The following is a 19710-nucleotide window of genomic DNA, read 5'->3' as shown; positions in this document are numbered from 1 at the left end:
CAGAGAAAAAGAGAGACCCAGAGACAGAGAGTGATAGACGGACAGAGAGAAAGAGAGAAAGACAGAGAGAAGGGGAAAGGGAGAGGTCAGCTGTTACTGGCTCCGGGAGAGGAAGAGAGTTCCTCCCACGGATGACAACCTGGGCTTCTGAGAAATCCGTTGGGGCAGGAAGTAACTGCTGCCGATGCCATATAACACACATCCACCTTCAGGGCAGGAGACAGACACCCACTGAGCGGGAACCTTGCAGAACACCTGGGGGGGGTGGTTTGGACTCATGCAATGGCCACACCTGAATGGGCATATCTGCTTTTACCCAGGGCTTCCAAAGAACCACGCAGACGCTCCATATGACCCAAGTAGACCCCACTGACCCCGTACTGCGCAGAAGACGCCGGACACAAAAGTGGGTGCCACACGATTCCCTTTATGGAAAGTTCTAGAACAGGCAAAAGTCACCGATGGTGATCAAGTCTGCCGCACGGGTTAAATCTTGGGGGGAGTAACTGGGAAGAGGCCAGAGGGGGCTTCTGATGGCTGGGAATGTTCTAGAACTTGGTCTGGTCACAGGTGACCATAAAATTTCATTATGTTATCAACATTCAGGCACTTCAGTGTATATGTTTTGTTAGTTGCTGTCAAGTCCATTCCAACTCATGGTGACCCCATCTGGGCAGAGCAGAACTTCCCCACGGGGTTTTCACGGCTTTGATCTTTCAGAAACGGATTGCCAGGCCATTCTTCCAAGGTGGCTCTGAGTGGGTTGGAACCACCCATCTTCTGGCTAGTAGTTGAGTGCTTAACGGTTTGCACTACCCAGGGTCTCTACTGTATATGTTATAGTCTCCACTTTTGTCTTGTTTCTTTAAATGGAAAACATCTAATCTAAGTTGGATTGGCATCTTTTTGGGTGCAAAGTGGTCCAGAACCCTCTTCTTGTTTTATACACCTCCGAAGCAATGTGGGAAGGGCTCCCGCAGAGGTCTGGAGAGTTGGGGGATGGATAGAAGGAGCACTGCCCCTTGGGCTGTGGGATTAAAAGGCTACCACCCCCACCACCCTAAGCCTGGAGCTGGAGGGATTTCCAAAGATGGTTTAATTGATTTTTCTTCTATTTAAGATGCAGATCACAGTGTCTGGGGTCCAGGAACTCAGACACACGCCTTTGTGTCCACTCAGGCCCGTGAAGCCTGTTGTCTGAAACCCCCACAAAGCCAGACACACACGACTTCAGAAACACGCTGGTCCTTTTTGTCTGGGCCCTGGGGAGTGGGCACTGCGAACAGGGCCGTTGACCCCTCCCGTGTCATGCCTGCAAGGTGGGGTGAAGAAGAAGGAAAAAAAAAAAAGAGACAGCCTAGACTCTGGAGTCCAGAACTGGGGAGACACAAAAGGTGGGGGTCCCAGCTGGGGGCGGGGGGACACATTGAGATTTCAATTTGGATTTGGGCTTGGAGGGGTATGCCAGGGTGCCTTAAATCAGGGAGCTAATGGGCTAGGATTAACATGGGGCTGACTCTGGTCCCTGCCGGTCTGATTTATACAAGGGGAAGACATCTCCCTCTTTCTCTCTGCCTATTGTCCCCCAGTCTGCTCCTCCAAATGCCCTGTCAGAGAAAGGAACAGGGTACCTTCTCAGATTCATGCCCTAGCTCAGTATAGAAAGAACCACCCCGCCTCCCACCAATCTGCAGCCTTCTCCCCTCCAACTGCTGGGAGGGGACAGCGAGGGTCACTGCACCCCCCCAATATCCGTCTGGTCACTTTGCCAAAACACACCAGGGAATCCTCGGGTCAGCCATTTGGGGATCTATCTGTGTGTAAATGGGAAAGATTTTGATAAAAGAGAGAAAGTTCCCATATCTGGATGATTCCTAGGGGAGCGAGAGTGAACCCCACTTTCAGAAACCAGCAGTATTTATTCATGTCAGCTCCCAAGTCCCAGGTCTGTGGCCTCTGGCTAGGGTGTGGGGCACTTTTGAGCCAGCAACAGGACTGTTTGCTGGCTAAATGACCTCAGATGATCCCTTCCACCTCTCTAGGCCTCAGTCTTCTTATCTGTCAAGTGGGTACAAGAATAACCACATCTACCCCATAGATGCCACAAACAGTTAAGCACTCTACTACTAGCCGAAAGGTTGGCAGTTTAAACCCACCCAGAGGCACCTCGGAAGACAGGCCTGACGATCTGCTTCTGATAGGTCACAGCCTTGAAAACCCTGCGGAGCAGGTCTACTCTGCACACATGGGGCTGCCGTGAGCCAGCATCAACTCAATGGCAACTAACAACAATAAAAACACCCTGTGGGGATGAGGCAGTGGTGGTTCTGTAGTAGAATTCTTGCTTTCCATGCAGAAGATCTGGGTTTGATTCCCAGGCAATATACCTCACACGCAGCCACCAATCCTCTGTCAATGGAAGTTTGCCTGTTGCTATGATGCTGAACAGATTTCAGTGGAGCTACCAGACTAAGACAGACTAGGAAGAAAGGCCTGGCAATTGATTTTTCAAAAATCAGCCAATGAAAACCCTGTGGGTCACAACAGTCCAATCCACAGCTGATCACGGGCATGGTGTAGGACTGGGCAGCTTTTTGTTGTGTTGTGCATGTGGCCACCATGAGTTGGGAGCAACTCTACAGTAGCTAACAACAATACCCCAGGGAGTTGTTGGGAGAATTCAGAGCGCCTGGGCACAAAAAACACCTACTGCATGGCAAGCGGTGCACAAACATAAGGTACACCAACCATCATGGTCCAGGGAGAACGCGCGTGTACTGGACTTAGATATCCCATACGGCATGGTCCTGGAGATGGTGTCTTTGTAGACTCCTCCCTTTCTGGGGTGTCAAGTATTGCCACGGAGCCAGCCCCAAGCCTGACTTCCACCCTTTGGCAATGAGTTACCTGGACTGCGATCCAGCTGGCATTCACAGTGTGCTCCCCAAAAGGGCCGAACCCTGGAAAAGTAGCAAAAGCGGCAGGTCACCAAGAAATGTCGCTGTGGGTGTCACTGCCTCCACTGGAGCTACAGGGAGCAGCTGTCACTGAGAGAGCATAGTGGGGCCTGCTCCTGAGTTCTAGGCTGCATCCCTGTACCCCCTGCCGTATTGCTCTCAACCTCGGTCTGAGCACCTTCCCCCTCCTCCTGTCCTCACCTCCACCTAACCCCAGGCCCTGGGAGGACCAGCGGCCTCCTATAGCCCCTGGACTTTCTCCACTGTCTCTGTATGAGGCCTTCTTCCCACGTGGCGGGGCAGTATAGTGCAAGGTCCACCTTGTCCATGTGGTGTCCCCAACGCCCACCTTGTGGGAGGTGCTCCATGAAGTACAATCAATGAGGAGTGGACTTTAGAGATGTGTGTGGGTCGTGTGGGCCACCCCCAGGCCAGGCCATCCAGACCACCCCACCCCACCACCTCCTTCCCATTCTCCCCACTCCCCCCCGGAACTCCAGTCCCAATTTCCAAATCTAAACAGTCACCATCCGAGTGGGGCTGCCACTGATGTGCTAAGTGTTGTACGAGGTGCTAAGCCATCAGTGTGATGTTCAGACCCTCCCTTTCAGGGAAGGGCATTGATGGGCCCATTTTACAGGAGTGGAGACTGAGGCACAGGAAGGGGGAGCCAGCTGCCCCAGGTCACACAGCAAGAACAGAAAAGAGCTGGCATTCCAACCTAGATGTCTCCCTCTTCTAACTACCGAGTCACACTGCTGAAAAAATAAAGGTTGCCAAGGGAGGCTGCTCCAGACATGGGGGCCACCCAGGCTGGACGAGGGTGCCACTTACTATCAGCGTCCAGGGAGGAGTGGTGTCCACTCTGATAGAAGGGAGGGTGGATTAGGAGGGGCCTCAGACCCCTTTCTCCCGCATAACTCAAAGTTCCAGCTGGACTACTTACAAGCAGGTTGAGCTCTCTGAGCCTCAGTTAAACCAAAAAAGCCAAACCCATTGCCAGCAAGTGGATTCTGACATGTAACAGAACTGTTCCATAAGGTTTCCAAGGCTATAATCTTTAGGGAAGGAGACTGCTACATCTTTTTCTCCCGAGCGCAGCTGATGAGTTCAGACGTTTTGGTTAGCAGCCTAACACTTAACCACTGCACCACCAGGGCTCCTCTGTTTCCCCTCCCTAAAATGGAGATGGGGAGGATTTGATGAGCTTATGCAAGGAAAATGCTCGGCTGGCATGTAGTGCGCGCTCATTCATGAATAACCAGACACCGCATGACTGCAGGGGGTCGCTGATCGCCTGCTTCCCGGATATACACATCTGTTGGACAGGAAAGCGGCTTCATCTTCCCTGGAGTCCCAGGACCAACCCCGCCCCTCCCTGGGCCTCATGGGCCACAAAACATCTGTGCCAATGCTGGCTGGGGGCCCACCCCAAAACACGGCTGGCCAAAGTGACCCCCAACACACAGAGGGGGCGGAAGTGGAGGTGTCACGTGGCCCGAGGCAGAGTCTCCGCGAGGAAGAACAGTTGGTTTTGGGGAGAGGGTGACAAAGGGCGGCGCCAGGCTCACCCCACACTCAGACACCCAAAACGATCTCTGGGGCAGTTGGGAAACGCGAAGCCCGAGGTCTGCGGATCATCTTCTGAGGTCCCCGAAGTCCCGCTTGCCCCTGCCTCGAGGGACAGCCCCCATTAGCTTAGGTCGCAGGGAGCAGAGGCTGCGCTGAGGTCCATTTGTCACCCGGGGCATTTCCTGCCCGCAACCCAGCCTTTGTCCCCTGGGGCCGGGGGTGGGGACAGGCCGACCTCAGGAGGGGTACGGGGGAGGAGCCCAACCCAGCCCGTGGGCCAGAGGGCCGAGCAGGTGCCCGAAGGGTCACTGTCCCCACCCGGGCACAGGAGGAGCCTGTCCGCGCGAGGACCCTGCCCAGCCCCGCCTGTCCCGGCCCTGGCCCCACTCTCTCAGTGGCCAGGACGAGCGGGGCTCCGCGGACGATGACACCTTCAAAGCCGGGCACGACTTCTAGCAAGTCGCGCCCGGACCTTCTGCTGCCCAGCCCGCCCCTGCCAGGCCCGCCGGCCCTCCTGCCGCTGCCGCCGCGCCCACCATCAGCGCGCTCGCCCGCGTACCCGTCACCACCACCGCCTTCTTGGGCTGCTCCATGGCCCGTTGGCTGCCGCCTCCGACCCGCGCCCGGCCCGACTGTCGCGCCTGCAGCCGCTGCCACAGCCGCCCCCGCCGCCCCGGGCCCCGCCCCCGCACGCTGGCCGGCGTGCGCGCCCCTGACACAGGACGCAGCGTGCGCGCCCCCGGCTCTGCTGCCTCCCCCGCAGCCGCGAGGTGCCCCTTGAGCTCTCCCCAGCCTCAGTCTACCCACCCTGTAGAATGGGGTCGGTGCGTTCTGCCTGACCCACCCGGTCATTCATTCCCCAAGTGTTCCTCGGCGCCTACTGTATGCCTTTAAAAAAAAGAACTTTTAAACCAGGTTTTCTTTAGTTTCGGTGCCCCACCAGTTAGCCCATTGAGCCCCCGCACACTCAAAACATCTCGTCAAGTTTTTTCTTTCCAATAAAGATCAGATATGGCATTGGCAAAAAAAAAAAAAAACCGTTGCCGTGGAGTTGATCCTGACACATGGTGAGCCCATGTGTGTTAGGGTAGAACTGTGCTCCATAGGGTTTCCAGTAGCTGAGTTTTCAGAAATAGATTGCCAGGCCTTTATTCCAAGGTGCCTCTGAATGGACTCAAACCTCCAACCTTTCAGTTATCTGCCAAGCTTGTTCAGCACTACCATCACCTGGGGACTCCACTGTGTGCCTAATGTCCATGAATTATCTGGAGGACACAAATTCCCCGTGAGAAAGGCATATTCACCCCATTTTACAGATGAGGAAACTGAGGGCTCACTCTAGGGGTTGAAGAGGAAGAGAATAAGAAGGTGAAAACCAGCCCCCACAGTTGGGTGATGCTAGAAGATTCTCCACAGACTCCCACATTGCTAAGGAGGCTGATGTGGCCCCAGAGACCTCCCACAGCTTCCCCTCCTGCCATCTCTCCTTGGCTCACCCTGCTCCAGCCCCCACTTCCTGTACGTGCCTAACACAGCCCACCCCAGGGCCTTTGCACTTGTTCCTCCTGCTGCTTGGGCATTCCAAAGACCCCTGAAATCCTGGCCCTTGTTCACCTTAAGGCCTCAGCTGAATCTCACTTCCTTTGAGAGTGCTCCCCTATTCCCTGGTTCAAGCCACCCTCCCCCAACCCCCAGTGGTTCCATCCTATTTCCTTTTCAGCCTCTTCACAGCAGTTATCACACTGAGAAATCACTTCCTTTATGTGCAGTGCAGCGAGCCCTGGTGGCACAACTGGTAATCGCTCCGCTGCTAACCAAGTGCGTTTGAACCCACCCAGCGTGTTCTAGGTGGCCTAGTGGTTAAGTGCTACAGCTGCTAACCCAAGGGTCGGCAGTTCAAGTCCACCAGGCGCTCCTTGGAAACTCTGCGGGGCAGTTCTACTCTGTCCTATAGGGTCGCAATGAGTCGGAATCGACTCGGCGGCACTGGGTTTTTGGTGGGTTAGCATGTTCCAAGGGGGAAAGGCCTATGATTTGCTTCCATAAAGATTACACCCTAGGAAACTCTGTGGGACTGCTCTACACTGTCACATAGGGTCGCTGTGAGTCGAATCGACAACATATTCAATGCTTTTCTTGTTTATTTCCCATTTCCCCTGACATGAGGTCAGGCTTCCAGGGCAGGGAGTGTGTTTGGTCACATCCATGTCCCCTGTGCCCGGCACCCACCTGGCACACAGTAGGCCCCCCACCCACATTCATCAGAGGCCAGGATTCCTGCAAAAACAGCTGGGAACTAGGTATATACTCAAAAGGCTTAAAACCAGACACTGAAACAGAGACTTGTACACCAATGTTCATTGCAGCGCTATTCACAACAGCCAAAAGGTGGAAATGACCTAAATGCCTATCAACAGATGAATGGATGAACAAAATGTGGTGCATACATACAAAGAACTCAGCTAGTAGGAGAAATGAAGTCTTGATACATGCTACAGTATGGATGGAGCTTGAAGACATTATATTGAGTGAAATAAGTCAATCACAAAAGGACAAATATTGTATGACCTCACGTATATAAAAAGAGAAGAAAAGGCAAAAGTATAGAGAACAACGTTTATTAGTGGTTACCAGGGGTGGGAGCGAGGGGAAAGGAGGGGTTAATGACGATGGAAAAATCACATTGATCAATGGTAGGATCGCACAGATGATTATTGTAATTGCTGTCAATAAGTTGTAAACCTGGAACAACCTGAACTGACAAAAGTTGTGTGATAGATACACTGATGACAACAACAACAACCAAAAAAAAAAAAAAAAGAGCTGCCGAGGTTGCTTATGTACAACCAAAAACCTCATGGGATTTGCTTCCTTGGTTTGGAGGTTTAGGGTCATGGTTTAATAGAACATCTTGGTTAAGTGGCCTAATAACGTGTTTAGTGCTTCTGTTCTCTCAGTTCATTAGGTAGTGCCTGGGGTCTTAAAATCTTGCAAGCTGCAATCCGAGGCACCACAATTGGTCTGTACTCACCTGAAGCTACAGAGGAAGAAGGAGAGTCAGGAATAACAGGAGGAAATAGAATGTGTGGCTAATTGCCTCCATGACCAACTGCCTTCTTTGCCATGAGACCAGAAGAACTGCATGATGCCTGGCTACCATTACTGAACATTTTGATAGAAGATTCTATAGAGGAATCCTGATCAAAAGAGGGGAAAACGCAGAACAGAATTTCAAATCATCAGGGACTCCAGACTTTCTAGAGTCATGGGGACTGGATGAACCCCTGAAACTACTGCACTGAGATAATTTTTAAATCTGAAACCAAAAATATCCCCTTAAGTCTTCTTCAAATCAACAATAGTTTAGCTTAACTAGTAAAATATGTCTGCTTTGAGGATTACACTCTTTCAAGGACTATCTATATGATAGTTCAGGGTTGTATCCTTTCACCATACCTATTCAATCTGTATGCTGAGCAAAAAATCCGAGAACCTGGACTATATGAAGAAGAACGGGCATCAGGATTGGAGGAAGACTCATTAACAACCTGTGTTATGCAGATGACACAACCTTGCTTGCTGAAAGTGAAGAGGACTTGAAGCACTTACTGATGAAGGCCAAAGACCACGCCTTCAGTATGGACTACACATCAACATAAAGAAAACAAAAATCCTCACAACTAGACCAATAAACCATATCATGATAAATGAAGAAAAGATTGAAGTTGTCAAGGATTTCATTTTACTTGGATCCATAATCAACACCCATGGAAGCAGCAGTCAAGAAATCAAAAGACGCATTGCATTGGGTAAATCTGCTGCAAAGGACCTCTTCAAAGTGTTGAAGAGCAAAGATGTCACCTTGAAGACTAAGGTGAGCCTGACCCAAGCCATGGTATTTTCCATCACATCATATGCATGTGAAAGCTGGATGATGAATAAGGAAGACCGAAGAAGAGTTGATGCCTTTGAAATGTGGTGTTGGCTAAGAATACTGAATATACCATGGACTGCAAAAAGAACGAACAAATCTGTCTTGGAAGAAGTGCAGCTAGAATGCTCCTTAGAGGCAAGGATGGCGAGACTGCATCTTACCTACTTTGGAGATGTTGTCAGGAGGGATCAGTCCCTGGAGAAGGACATCATGCTTGGCAGAGTACAGGATCAGCGGAAAAGAGGAAGACTGTCAACGAGATGGATTTACACAGTGGCTACAACAGTGAGCTCAAGCATAACAACAATTGTGAGGATGGCGCAGGGCTGAGCAGTGTTTCATTCTGTGGTACAGGGAAGAGACTCGACAGCACCTAACAACCACAATCTATATGAGATCAAAATGACACCAGCAACTTGACACATTAGATAGGAACTTTAGAGGGCAATGAGTTTATATTAATGAAGGAAGAACAACTCAGAAAAGGAGGGTGGGAATGGTTGCACAACTGGAAGAATGTAACCAATACCACTGAATTGTACATGGAGTAACGGTTGAATTCATATATGTTTTGGTAGATATATTCTCAACGACAACAAAATTAAAAAAAAGAAACAGCTGGGAAAATAAAGCTGAGTTTGTGACCACGTCCACAGGCACGGGGCTGGACCTTGGAGTTGGTTCTGACCCTCGTTCCGGTGGCCTTCCCACCCCCACTTCTCATCCTCAAGGTGCTGACAAAGGACTGTCTGTGCCACCCCATCTCCTAACGCGGAGGCCAGAGTTCTCTAGACTGTCAGGTGGGAGTTCTGTTTGTTGATCCATCGCAAGCTCGGGCCAGAGGCCACAAGCTCAGCGGCTATTTTGGTCCCTGGCAGCTTCAGGTAGCATTCTGAAAATCTGAGAGCTGGCCGGCCTGGCCGTGGAAGGCACACACAAGCCAAGTGGGAAATGAGAACAGATCAAAACCCACCCAAACTCTGGTTTTACAATGCAGACATGTCATAAGTGCCTGGTACAGACAGTGAGGGAGTCCCTGGGTGGTGCAAACAGTGAACATGCTCAGCTGCTGAACCAAAAGGTTGGAGGTTCAAGTCTGCCCAGAGGCACCTTGGTAGAAAGGCCTGGTGATCTGCTTCTGCAGAATCAGCCATTGGAAACCCTAGGGAGCAGTTCTACTCTGACATACATGGGATCACCTGGAGTTGGAGTCAACTGGATGGCAACTGGTTTGATTTTTTGGGATTTGCAGAGTATAAGCATTTCTAGAAATCAGGGAGGGGACAAGGAGAGGAAAGCCACAGCAGGGTTTAGTTTTCCCCTATTGCACTGGCAGAAAAGGGGGGAAAATAGATGACACCCAGGATCGGGGTGGTGGGGAAAGATTGAAAGTCACCCACTGCTGCTGGCCATGGCTGGAGAGAAAGACTAATGTCCCCCGGGCCCCAAACACACACAGGCCCTGTTCTAAACACTTCAACTGTACTCTTTTTAAACCTTGCCAAAAAAGAGGAGGGACTATTAGGATCCCATTTTGCAAGTGAGGAAACTGAGGCTCAGGGAGCTAAGCCACATGCCCCAGGTCACACATGGGCGTCCACTGCTGCGAGTTGGCCCTGAACACAACAGAACAAAATGCTGTCCGGTCCTGTGCCAGCCCCATGATCAGTTGTGGATCAAACCATGGGGTTTTCAATGGCTGATATTCAGAGGTTGATCTTCAGGCCTTTCCTCCTAGCCCATCTGAGCCTGGAAGCTCCACAGACACCTGTTCAGGGTCCTAGCCACACGAAAGCCTCCACTGACGGACAGTGTGGCTGTGCATGGGTACATTGGCCGGGGTCTCCCAGATGGAAGTGAGAATTCTACCTCTGAACCACCACCATTGCCCTCATGCAATGTCTAAAATAGGAGTATTAGCCTAGATAATATTGTCAGGTCACTTTTTTTTTTTTTTAATGAAATGGGCCTGTATGCTTGGATATGAAAAGATAAACATGATACTATCACTAAGTCAATCAACAAACAAATGATACATCCGATCCCTGCCACCCCAGGCCACTTCCTTTTCACACTGCCATAATTCAACATTCATTTATGCAATCATATAGCTACCATCTGTCTTTCCCCTGGATTGTGAGTCCTAGGAGGGGAGGGAGGAGGTTGGTCTTGGTCACTGCTTGGCACAGGGTCCTGCACACTGTAAAACCCATTAAAAAAACAAACAAACAAAAAAAAACATTGCCTTTGAGTCGAATCCAACTCATAGCAACCCTATAGGACAGAGAAGACCTGCCCCATAGGGTTTCCAGGGAGCAGCTGGTAGATTCAAACTGCCAGTCTTTTGGTTAGCAGCCACAGCACCTAACCACTGAGCCATGAGGGCTGCTCAGTAAACGAACTGAGTAGAGCAAAATCTGCCACACCAGAGATTGGCTCAGGAAAGAGGCCAAGTATGTCTCGGGCCTCCCGCTCCCACCGTACTGGAGGTCTTTGGGAGCCTTCAGGGGCTCAGGCCTGAACTCAGACCCTGTACCCCAGGCTCAGACTCTGCCCCTGGGGTCTGGAAGTTTCTCCGGGCTTTTCCAGTGGCTGCTGGTCAAGGCAGTAAGAGGGAAAGTGAAAAAAAATGGCGGAGTCAGACCTCGTCTAACTTCAGGGGGAGGCAAGAGACTCATCATCAGCATCAGCTCAAGGCCGATAGCTATGAGGTGGAGGTCGTCAGACATACCCCTCCACCCTACACCTTGTTACCAGTTCTGACACCAGCCATCCCTCCCACGGCACCCTCTACTCTGCTGGATTCGGTAAAGGCCACGTGGAACTCACAGACTATACTCGCAGTTAGAAAAACTCACACTTTTTGTTAGGAAAGTAACAGGTTACAACTTAGGCCCAGAATCAGAAAGCATGGAGGCAGAGTCTCCCTTCTTCAGTGCACAACGGCTCTCTCAGCTCCTCTTGGGCCCCTCACGACAGGCTCCTCTTGGGCCCCTGACGACAGGCTCCTCTCAGCCCCCTGAGGACAGGCTCCTCTATGGGCCCTCTGCTGGCCTCTGCCCTGCTCTGGCAAGTGTTACAAAGCTCTTTTAGCTCTGCTGATAAGTGCCCACAGATACCCCACTCCACCAGGATCCCTCCTGTTCAAAGGCACTCAGCTCTCTTGCTCTGTGAGTCAGCACACCCGCTGTAGCTGTCTCACTCTGTGGGCTGAGAAGCCAATCCAATCTCATGCTGGTCTCCTGGTTCTGCTGCTGCTGTTTCTCTGCTGTGCCTTCTCTCACATTATAGTTCTCTGTCTCCTAGTCTAGGATGCTCTCAGCACAGGGACCCTGGGTCCAAAGGATGCACTCCACTCCTGGCTCTTCTTCTCAGTAGTGAGGTCCCCTCTTTCCACCTCTGGGATGGCTCATTTTAAGCATAGCAGTTTGGCAAAACTGAGCAATCGCCTCATTCGGGTTCCATACACCTTATTTGCATTGTCCCAGCTCTGCAAGGGTTCCATGCACTTTATCTGCATTATTGGCAGGCTGTCAAATCTCCTTGGTGGGCCACAAGCACCTTATTTGCATAGCCCCACCCAATCATTTTGTGGGAATTTAAGACCATGTGTGGCTAGAAGGGCCATATTAAGTAACTCACTGCACCACAGAAGATGACCTGGGGACGACATGGTTCACTGATGGAACTCTTTCTTTTCGACTCCATTGAGGTAAATTGAGGCCAGGTGGGGACTGGAGGGGCCTGTCACTGAAATGGGCAGCTTGGCAGATGTGCGGCTTTTAAAGGGTGCATTATGGATTGAATTGTGTCCCCCAAAAATATGTATTGTAATCCAAACCCCTCTACCTGTGGATGTGATCCCGTTTGGGATAGGGGTTTCCTTGTTATGTTAATGAGGCCATATCATTGTAGGGCGTGTCTTAAACCAATCCCTTTTGAGATATAAAAGGGGCAGATTAAACACAGAATCAAGGAAGCACAAATGGGAGAAGATAGATGCCATGCGAAGATGGCCAAGGAGCTGAAGAGAAGCTGAAAGATACAAGGACCTTCCCCCAGAGCTGACACAGACAGCCTTCCCCTAGAGCTGGCACCCTGAATTGAGACTTCTGGCCTCCTAAATAATCTGAGAAGCTGGACTATACGAAAAGAAGAAAGAGGCATCAGGATTGAACAAAGGCTTATTAACAATCTGGGATATGCAGATGACACATCCTTGCTTGCTGAAAGTAAAGAGGACTCGAAGCACTTACTGATGAAGATCAACGACCACAGCCTTCAGTACGGATTACACCACAACATAAAGAAAACAAAAATCCTCACAACTGGAACAATAAGCAACATTACGATAAATGGAGAAAAAATTGAAGTTGTCAAGAATTTCATTTTACTAGGATTCATAATCAACGCCCATGGAAGCAGCAGTCACGAAATCAAACGAGGCATTGCATTGATCAAATATGCTGCAAAAGTCCTCTCTGAAGTGTTAAAAAACAAAGACGTCACTTTGAAGACTAAGGTGTGCCTGACCCAAGCCATAGTATTTGCAATCGCCTCATATGCATGAAAAAGCTGGACAATGAGTAAGTATGACCAAAGAAGAGCTGATACCTTTGAACTATGGTGTTGGCGAAGAATATTGAATATACCATGGACTGCCAGATTGAACAAATCTGTCTTGGAAGAAGTATAGCCAGAATGCTCCTTGGAAGCAAGGTTGGTGAGACTTTGTCTCATGTACTTTGAACACGTTATCCGGAGGGATCAGTCCCTGGAGAAGGATATCATGCTTGGTAAGGTAGAGGATCAGCGAGGAAGAGGAAGACCCTCAACAAGATGGGCTGACACAGTGGCTGCAACGACGGGCTCGAGCATAACAACGAATGTGAGGATGGCGCTGGACTGGGCAGTGTTTTGTTCTGTCGTACAGAGGGTCGCTGTGAGTCAGAAGCGACTCCATGGCACCTAACAACAACAAAGCCTCCTGAACCGTGAGACTGTTGTGGACTGAGTTGTGTCCCCCAGCACTAGATAACTAAGACAGAGACAATAAACTCCTGTTCCTTAAAGCCACCCATTTGTGGTATTTCTGGTACAGCAGTACTAGGGAACTAAAACAGGGTGAATACACCTTGCATCTCCAGGTGTGTGTCCGAGAGACCCCACAGGTCTTTAGGGGAGCTCAGGCCAGAAGAAGACGAGATGCTTTTGGCAACTGGCTGCTGTGCCCACTTCCCCCAGCCCCTAGAAGGGTCTGCTTACCACGAGGCTCCCCCAACTCCCACCCCATCTCCACTCCCGACACAAGGTGTGAGGACTCTGAGGCTGGGTCCTGCTTCTCTTCAGATGTTCAGTTAATATGTAAGCAGCAGGAGATGTGGGAGCTGAGCACAGGCCGGGCCATGCAGGCCCCATGCTCCACCTGAGGGATTTCCGCCCAGGAAGAACATTTCTGAGTTCCTCCTAGGGGATCTCTTGGCTTCTTCTAACTCTGGGATATGGAATCAGACAAAGTCAGAGCCCATGCCCCTGTTGTGGGCTGAATTGTGTCCCCCAAAAAGATAGGTTTAAGTCCTAATCCCCAGTACCTGTGAACGTGACCTCGTTCGTTGTTGTTATTGTTGTTAGCTGCCATTGAGTCAGGCCCCGACTCATGGTGACCCCACATACAAGGGAACGAAATGCCACCCGGTCCTGTACCACCCCCATGATGGGTTGCAGATCAAACTGTTGTGACCCAGAAAATCACATAGGCAGTGATGGCTACTCATAGAATTCTAGCCTTCCGTGCGGGAGACCCAGGTTTGATCCCCAGCCAACGCACCTCACGTGCAGCCGCCACTTGTCTGTTGGTGGAGGCTTGTGTGTCGATCTGATGCTAAACAGGTCTCAGCGGAACTTCCAGACTAAGACCTGGAGACAAAAGATGGCTTTACCCTGTATTAGTTCCCCTAGTGCTTCTGTAACAGAAATACCACGAGTAGGTGGCTTTAAAGAACAGAAATTTCTAGGTAGAAAGGCCTGGTGACTAACTTCTGAAAACCAGCCCATGAAAACCCTATGGATCACAATGGTTTGATCAACAACCAATCATGGGGTGGTACAGACTAGGCAGTGTTTCGTTCCATTGTGCGTGGGGTCACCATGAGTTGTGGTCACGTTAAAAAAAAAAAAAAAAACCCGTTGCTGTCGAGTCGATTCAGAGTAGAGCTGCCCCGTAGAGTTTCCAAGGAGCACCTGGTGGATTCAAATGGCCAACCTTCTGGTCAGCAGCCGTAGCTCTTAACCACCGTACCACCACGGTTTCCTGTGACCCCTTGGAAGGCAGTAAACAACAACGAACAAATAGGAGGGCAGGTTCAAGGGATTGGAAAGTGTGAGGATTGACAAGCATCAGGTATAGCTGAATCCAGGGAAACAGCACATGACTCCAAAATGACCAGTGGCCGTATCTGTACCAGATCACCTCACTCCAGCTCTGCAATCCCAAAAACGTCCCCGGGAAATCTTTGCTGAGTCTGGGTGCTGTGTCCATGCTGGGAAGGAAGGGGGAACTGGGCTGAACAGCCCCATGTGGTGGCCCCTGCAAACTCTCACACCTTTGCTCCTAAGAGTCAGAGTCGAGATGGCTTAGATATGAAAGGAGCAATTACAACGTGGCACAAACCAGGTGATGATGGAAATCAGCAGGAGGTACAGAAGTTCAAAGTGTAAGAAAGGGAATGATTAGCTAGCTTAATTTTGGGGGGTGGGGGTCAGAGAGGAGTTCATGGAGCAGGTATGTATTAGTGCAGGTTCCTGGGGCCAGAATCCAAACTCCAAGTGGACTGAAGAACAAACAGAAATTTCTTGGGCTTCCATACATGGAAAGTCAGGACTATGGCTTCAGATACAGCTGGATCCAGGAGCTCAAACTACCACTCCCCTTTCCCCGAGCTGCTGTACTGTCTTGTGTGTATTGGATTTGCTCTGCAGAAAGCTTCTTCCAGAATGTGGATTCTGATGACACTGGACTTTCAATATCGCATTTTAACAATCCCGTGAAAAGAACTCTTAGCTCTTCCAGTCCCCAGGCTTCTTCCCAGAGGAGATTCTGATTGGCATTGATAGGTCATGTGCTCTTTTTTGAACCAATCACTACATGGAGTGGGATGGAAAACAATGATTGGCCACCCCTACGTTGAACGGGCAGACAAAACTGCAGTGACCATAGTGCACCACACGGGGTCACCCAAGCAGAGTTTTTACGGATGAATAGGAGTTTGCAAGTTGTGCAGAGAGAGAAAGATCCTGCACATAGAAAAATCAGAAAAACAACCCAATTAAAAAACAGGCAAAGGACTTGAACAGACATTCCTCCAAAGAAGACACACAAAACCAAGAAGCACATGAAAAGATGCTCAGCGTCATTAATCATTATTATTGTTAGCTGTTATCAAGTTGGCTCTGACTCATGATGACCCCATATACAACAGAAGGAAACGTTGCCCGGTCCTGCACCATCTTCACAATCGTTTGTATGCCCAAGTCCATTGTTGAGGCCTTTGTGTATTTTGAGTGCCTTTCAACCTGGAGGGCTCATCTTCCAGCACCATGTTGGACAATATTCTGTTGTGATCCATAGGGTTTTCATTGGCTGATTTTTAGAAATCAATCTCCAGGTCTTTCTTCTTAGTCTGTCTTAATCTGGAAGCTCTGCTGAAACCTGTTCACCATGGGTGACCCTGCTAGTATTTGAAATACCAGTGGCATGGCTTTCAGAATCGTTGTTGCTGGTAGGTGCCATCGAGTCAGCCCTGACTCAACGGAACAAAACATTGCCTGGTCCGCCGCCTTCCTCACCATTGTTGCTATGTTTGAGCCCATTGGTGAAGTATCATAGCAATACCAAAGCCACCACAGTATGACAAACTGAGACAGGTGGTGGCATTAACCATTATTGTTGTGTGCCATCGAGTCGCTTCCGACTAATAGCTACCCTATAGGATACAGTAGATTGCCCCTAGTGTTCCCTAGGCTGTAAACTTTACAGAAGCAGACTGCCAGGTCTTTTCTCCAGCGGAGGCACTGGGTGAGTTCAAACCACCAACTTTTTGCTTAGCGTCTGAGCATTTAATCATTGGGCCACCAAGGCTCCTGGTTGGTACAGGTAATTATTTCTCTTTTCAAGGAGAAGGGAAGGAGACCACTTGCTCCTTCTGCCGGGTGCTCAGGCCCTTCTCCCCTCAGCCAGGCCCCAGAGGAAGAGGTTTAGTGCCTCCTGCCTAAGCCTTTCTGGTGGGAGGCATCTAGATCTGCAAGTTCCAGTCCCCTCTGCCCAAGTCTCTGCGGCCTGGCACAGGGGAATCTTTTATTGAGAAGCCGAGCTCTAAGGGCTTCCTGTGCAGAGTCAAGCAGTCCTTTCAGCCAGAATCCCTGGCCCAGGGCTGGATGAGAAAAAGCTCACAGGCTGTTCCTGAGGCTCAGCTGGCCAGGAGAGGTGTGGGCCTTGAAGGGGGGTACCTATTGCTCCGTTTGCAAACCTGACGGCATGTGGCCAGAGGCTAGAGCCCTGCATGGCCACCCAGCCGGGACTCTCCTGGGACTGAGGCTGCAGTCACGCTCACAAGCGTATGAAACTACACAGGAGATCACCTGGGAGCAGAAATTAACTATTCAAATAGACATCTACGTTTACAGGAGTCATTATAGCTAACACCTGCTAAAGCGAGTGGAGCTGTTATTGTTGTCTTTTGCCTCTTAGTCAATTCTAATTTACAGCAACCCTGTGTGTTACAGAGTAGAAGTAATCTTGGCTGTAATCTTTATGGAAGCAGAATGCCAAGCCTTGCTTTGGGTGCTGCTGGGTGGGTTTAAACCACCAACCTTTGGGTTCCAGCTGAGCTCAGTGTGTGCCACCTAGGGACCTTATCATCAGAGGGTCTCTGTTGACTCCACAGCAAGTTTTAAGGAGTCCCAATGGCACAACAGATAAGCACTCAGCTGGTAACAGAAAGGTTGAAGGTTCAAGCCCACGCAGCGGCTCTGCAGGAGAAAGGCCTGACAATCTGCTTCTGTAAAGATTAAAAATTACACTCAAGAAAACCCTATGGGGCAGTTCTACTCTATCACATGGACTTGCTATGGGTTGGAATTGACTCGATGGCACCCAGCAACAATACAACAGGGTCTTGTGGATGGGGTTGTTGTTGGGTGCGATCGAGCCAATACCGACTCATAGACTCATAGTGACCTTATGTACAACAGTAAGAAACGTTGCCAGCTCCTGCACTATCCTCATAATTGTTATGTTTGAGCCCATTATGGCAGCCACTGTGTCAATCCATCTCATTGAGGGTTTCTCTCTTTTGTGCCACCAAAAAGATATGTCCATAAGGTGATTACGAGCCCAAGAGACAGCAAGGGCCATATGAACCAGAGACTACATCATATTGAGACCAGAAGAACTAGATGGTGCCCAGCTACAACTGATGACTGCCCTGACAGGGAACACAACAGAGAACTCCTGAGGGGGCAGGAGAGCAGTGGGATGCAGACCTCAAATTCTCGTAAAAAGACCATACTTAATGGTCTGATTGAGACTAGAAGGACCCCGGTGGTCATGGCCCCCAAACCTTCTGTTGGCCCAGGGCAGGAACCATTCCCGAAGCCAACTCTTCGGACATGGATTGGACTGGAGAATGGGTTGGAGAGGGATGCTGGTGAGGAGTGAGCTTCTCGGATCAGGTGGACACTTGAGACTATGTTGGGATCTCCTGCCTGGAGGGGAGATGAGGCGGGGGGGTGGGTTAGAAGCTGGCAAAATAGACACGAAGAAAGAGAGTGGAAGGAGAGAGCGGGCTGTCTCATTAGGGGGAGAGTAATTGGGAGTGTGTAGCAAGGTGTATATGGGTTTTTGTGTGAGAGACTGACTTGATTTGTAAACTTTCACTTAAGGCACAACAAATATTATTAAAAAAAGATATGTCCAAGTCCTAACCCTGAGCACCCGTGAATGGGATCTTGTTTAGAAATAAGGTCTTTGGAGATGTCATTAAATGAAAAATATCGAGATTATCCTGGATTTAGGGTGGGCCCTAAATCAAACACAGATACATAGATCGATACCTGCCATCAAGTTGACTCCAACTCATGGTGATCTATGTACAACAGAATGAAATGTTGCCTGGTCCTGTGCCATTCTTACTATTGCCAGTATGTTTGAAGCCATCATTGAGGGTGTTGTGTTAATCCAACTCACCAAGGGTCTCCCTCGCTCTTGCTGGCTTTATACTTCATCAAACATGAGGTCCTTCTGCAGCGATTGATCCCTCCTGGTAGTGTGTCCAAGGCAAGGGAGTTGGGCAAGGTTCTGTTGTGATCCATAGGTTTTTCATTGGCTGATTTTCAAAAGTAGATCGTCTTTCCTCCTAGTCTGTCTTAATCTACAAGCGCTGCTGGTATCTGTCTACCATGGGCAACCGGGCTCGTATTTGAAATACTGGTGGCTTACTTTCAGGATCACAGCAACACACAAGCCACCACAATGTGACACACTAACAGACAGGTGGTGGAAATCCAGGGACAAGTGTTGTAAGAGAAAGGAGAGGGAGAACCTCCAGAAGGAATCAACCTAGCCAATGCCTTGATTTCAGATCTCTGGCCCCAGAACTGCGAAAGAATAAATTTCTGTTTTTAAGCCACCAAGTTTGTGCCCATTTGCTATGGCAGCCCCAGGAAAAGAAAACATGTACCTATTTATCATCTCGCTGACTGGCTCCTAAGCCCCTGGGGGACTGGGAGTTTTGTCCATTTTGTTTAATAAATATTTGTTGCATGCACATGTTTTAAGTGCTTACTATGTGCCAGATACTGTTCTAAGTGCTTTTTCATGGCTTAACTCGATTCATTCTCACCTGACCTTCTAGAGCAAGTACTATCATTATACCAGTTTTGGAGTGGGGTAACTGAGGCTCGGAGAGGTGTGAATGGGGTTCCAACGTACTAAAACACGTGCCCTAAATAAGTATCAACTTTGCTCGTGAGAATTACAAGACTAGCGGTCCCGAAGGGCGACGCAGAGCCGGACTGAACAACCAAGGGGCCTCGAGGTTTAGTCATTGGCAAACGGAAGGCAATACCAGGTTTGCCCACCGCGTGGCGCCCAGGAGACTGGCGAGGGTGTCGGCTTGCGCATGCGTCCTTACCCAAAATGCCGCTTGCACAGGCGCGCCTTGCTTCACGCCCTTTCGCAGCATTCGTCGT

General features: G+C 49.9%; 1 protein-coding gene across 6 annotated transcripts in view; it reads right to left on the bottom strand.

Moving 5' to 3' along the window:
- PGPEP1 (pyroglutamyl-peptidase I) overlaps positions 1–19710 on the bottom strand; it is a 42130-nt gene that overhangs the window by 19883 nt on the left and 2537 nt on the right. For 2 of the 6 annotated variants that reach the window (XM_049877437.1, XM_049877439.1), the window contains exons 1-2: positions 5089–5190; positions 2908–2960 (exon numbers count right to left, since the gene is read on the bottom strand). The exons of 1 other annotated variant lie outside the window; for it this stretch is intronic. In XM_049877437.1, the coding sequence (XP_049733394.1) occupies positions 2908–2960; positions 5089–5122 (87 nt within the window). In that variant the 5' untranslated portion in view covers positions 5123–5190. Of the gene's footprint in view, positions 1–139; positions 356–2907; positions 2961–5088; positions 5191–19710 lie in introns of those variants that run through there. 3 more of the 6 variants (XM_049877440.1, XM_049877442.1, XM_049877438.1) reach the window with 3 other exon arrangements.

This window comes from Elephas maximus, chromosome 3, assembly GCF_024166365.1.
Source record: "Elephas maximus indicus isolate mEleMax1 chromosome 3, mEleMax1 primary haplotype, whole genome shotgun sequence".
Lineage (NCBI taxonomy): Eukaryota > Metazoa > Chordata > Mammalia > Proboscidea > Elephantidae > Elephas > Elephas maximus.
The sequence above is the reverse complement of the archived record's forward strand: the minus strand, read 5'-3'. Positions and strand labels throughout refer to the sequence as shown.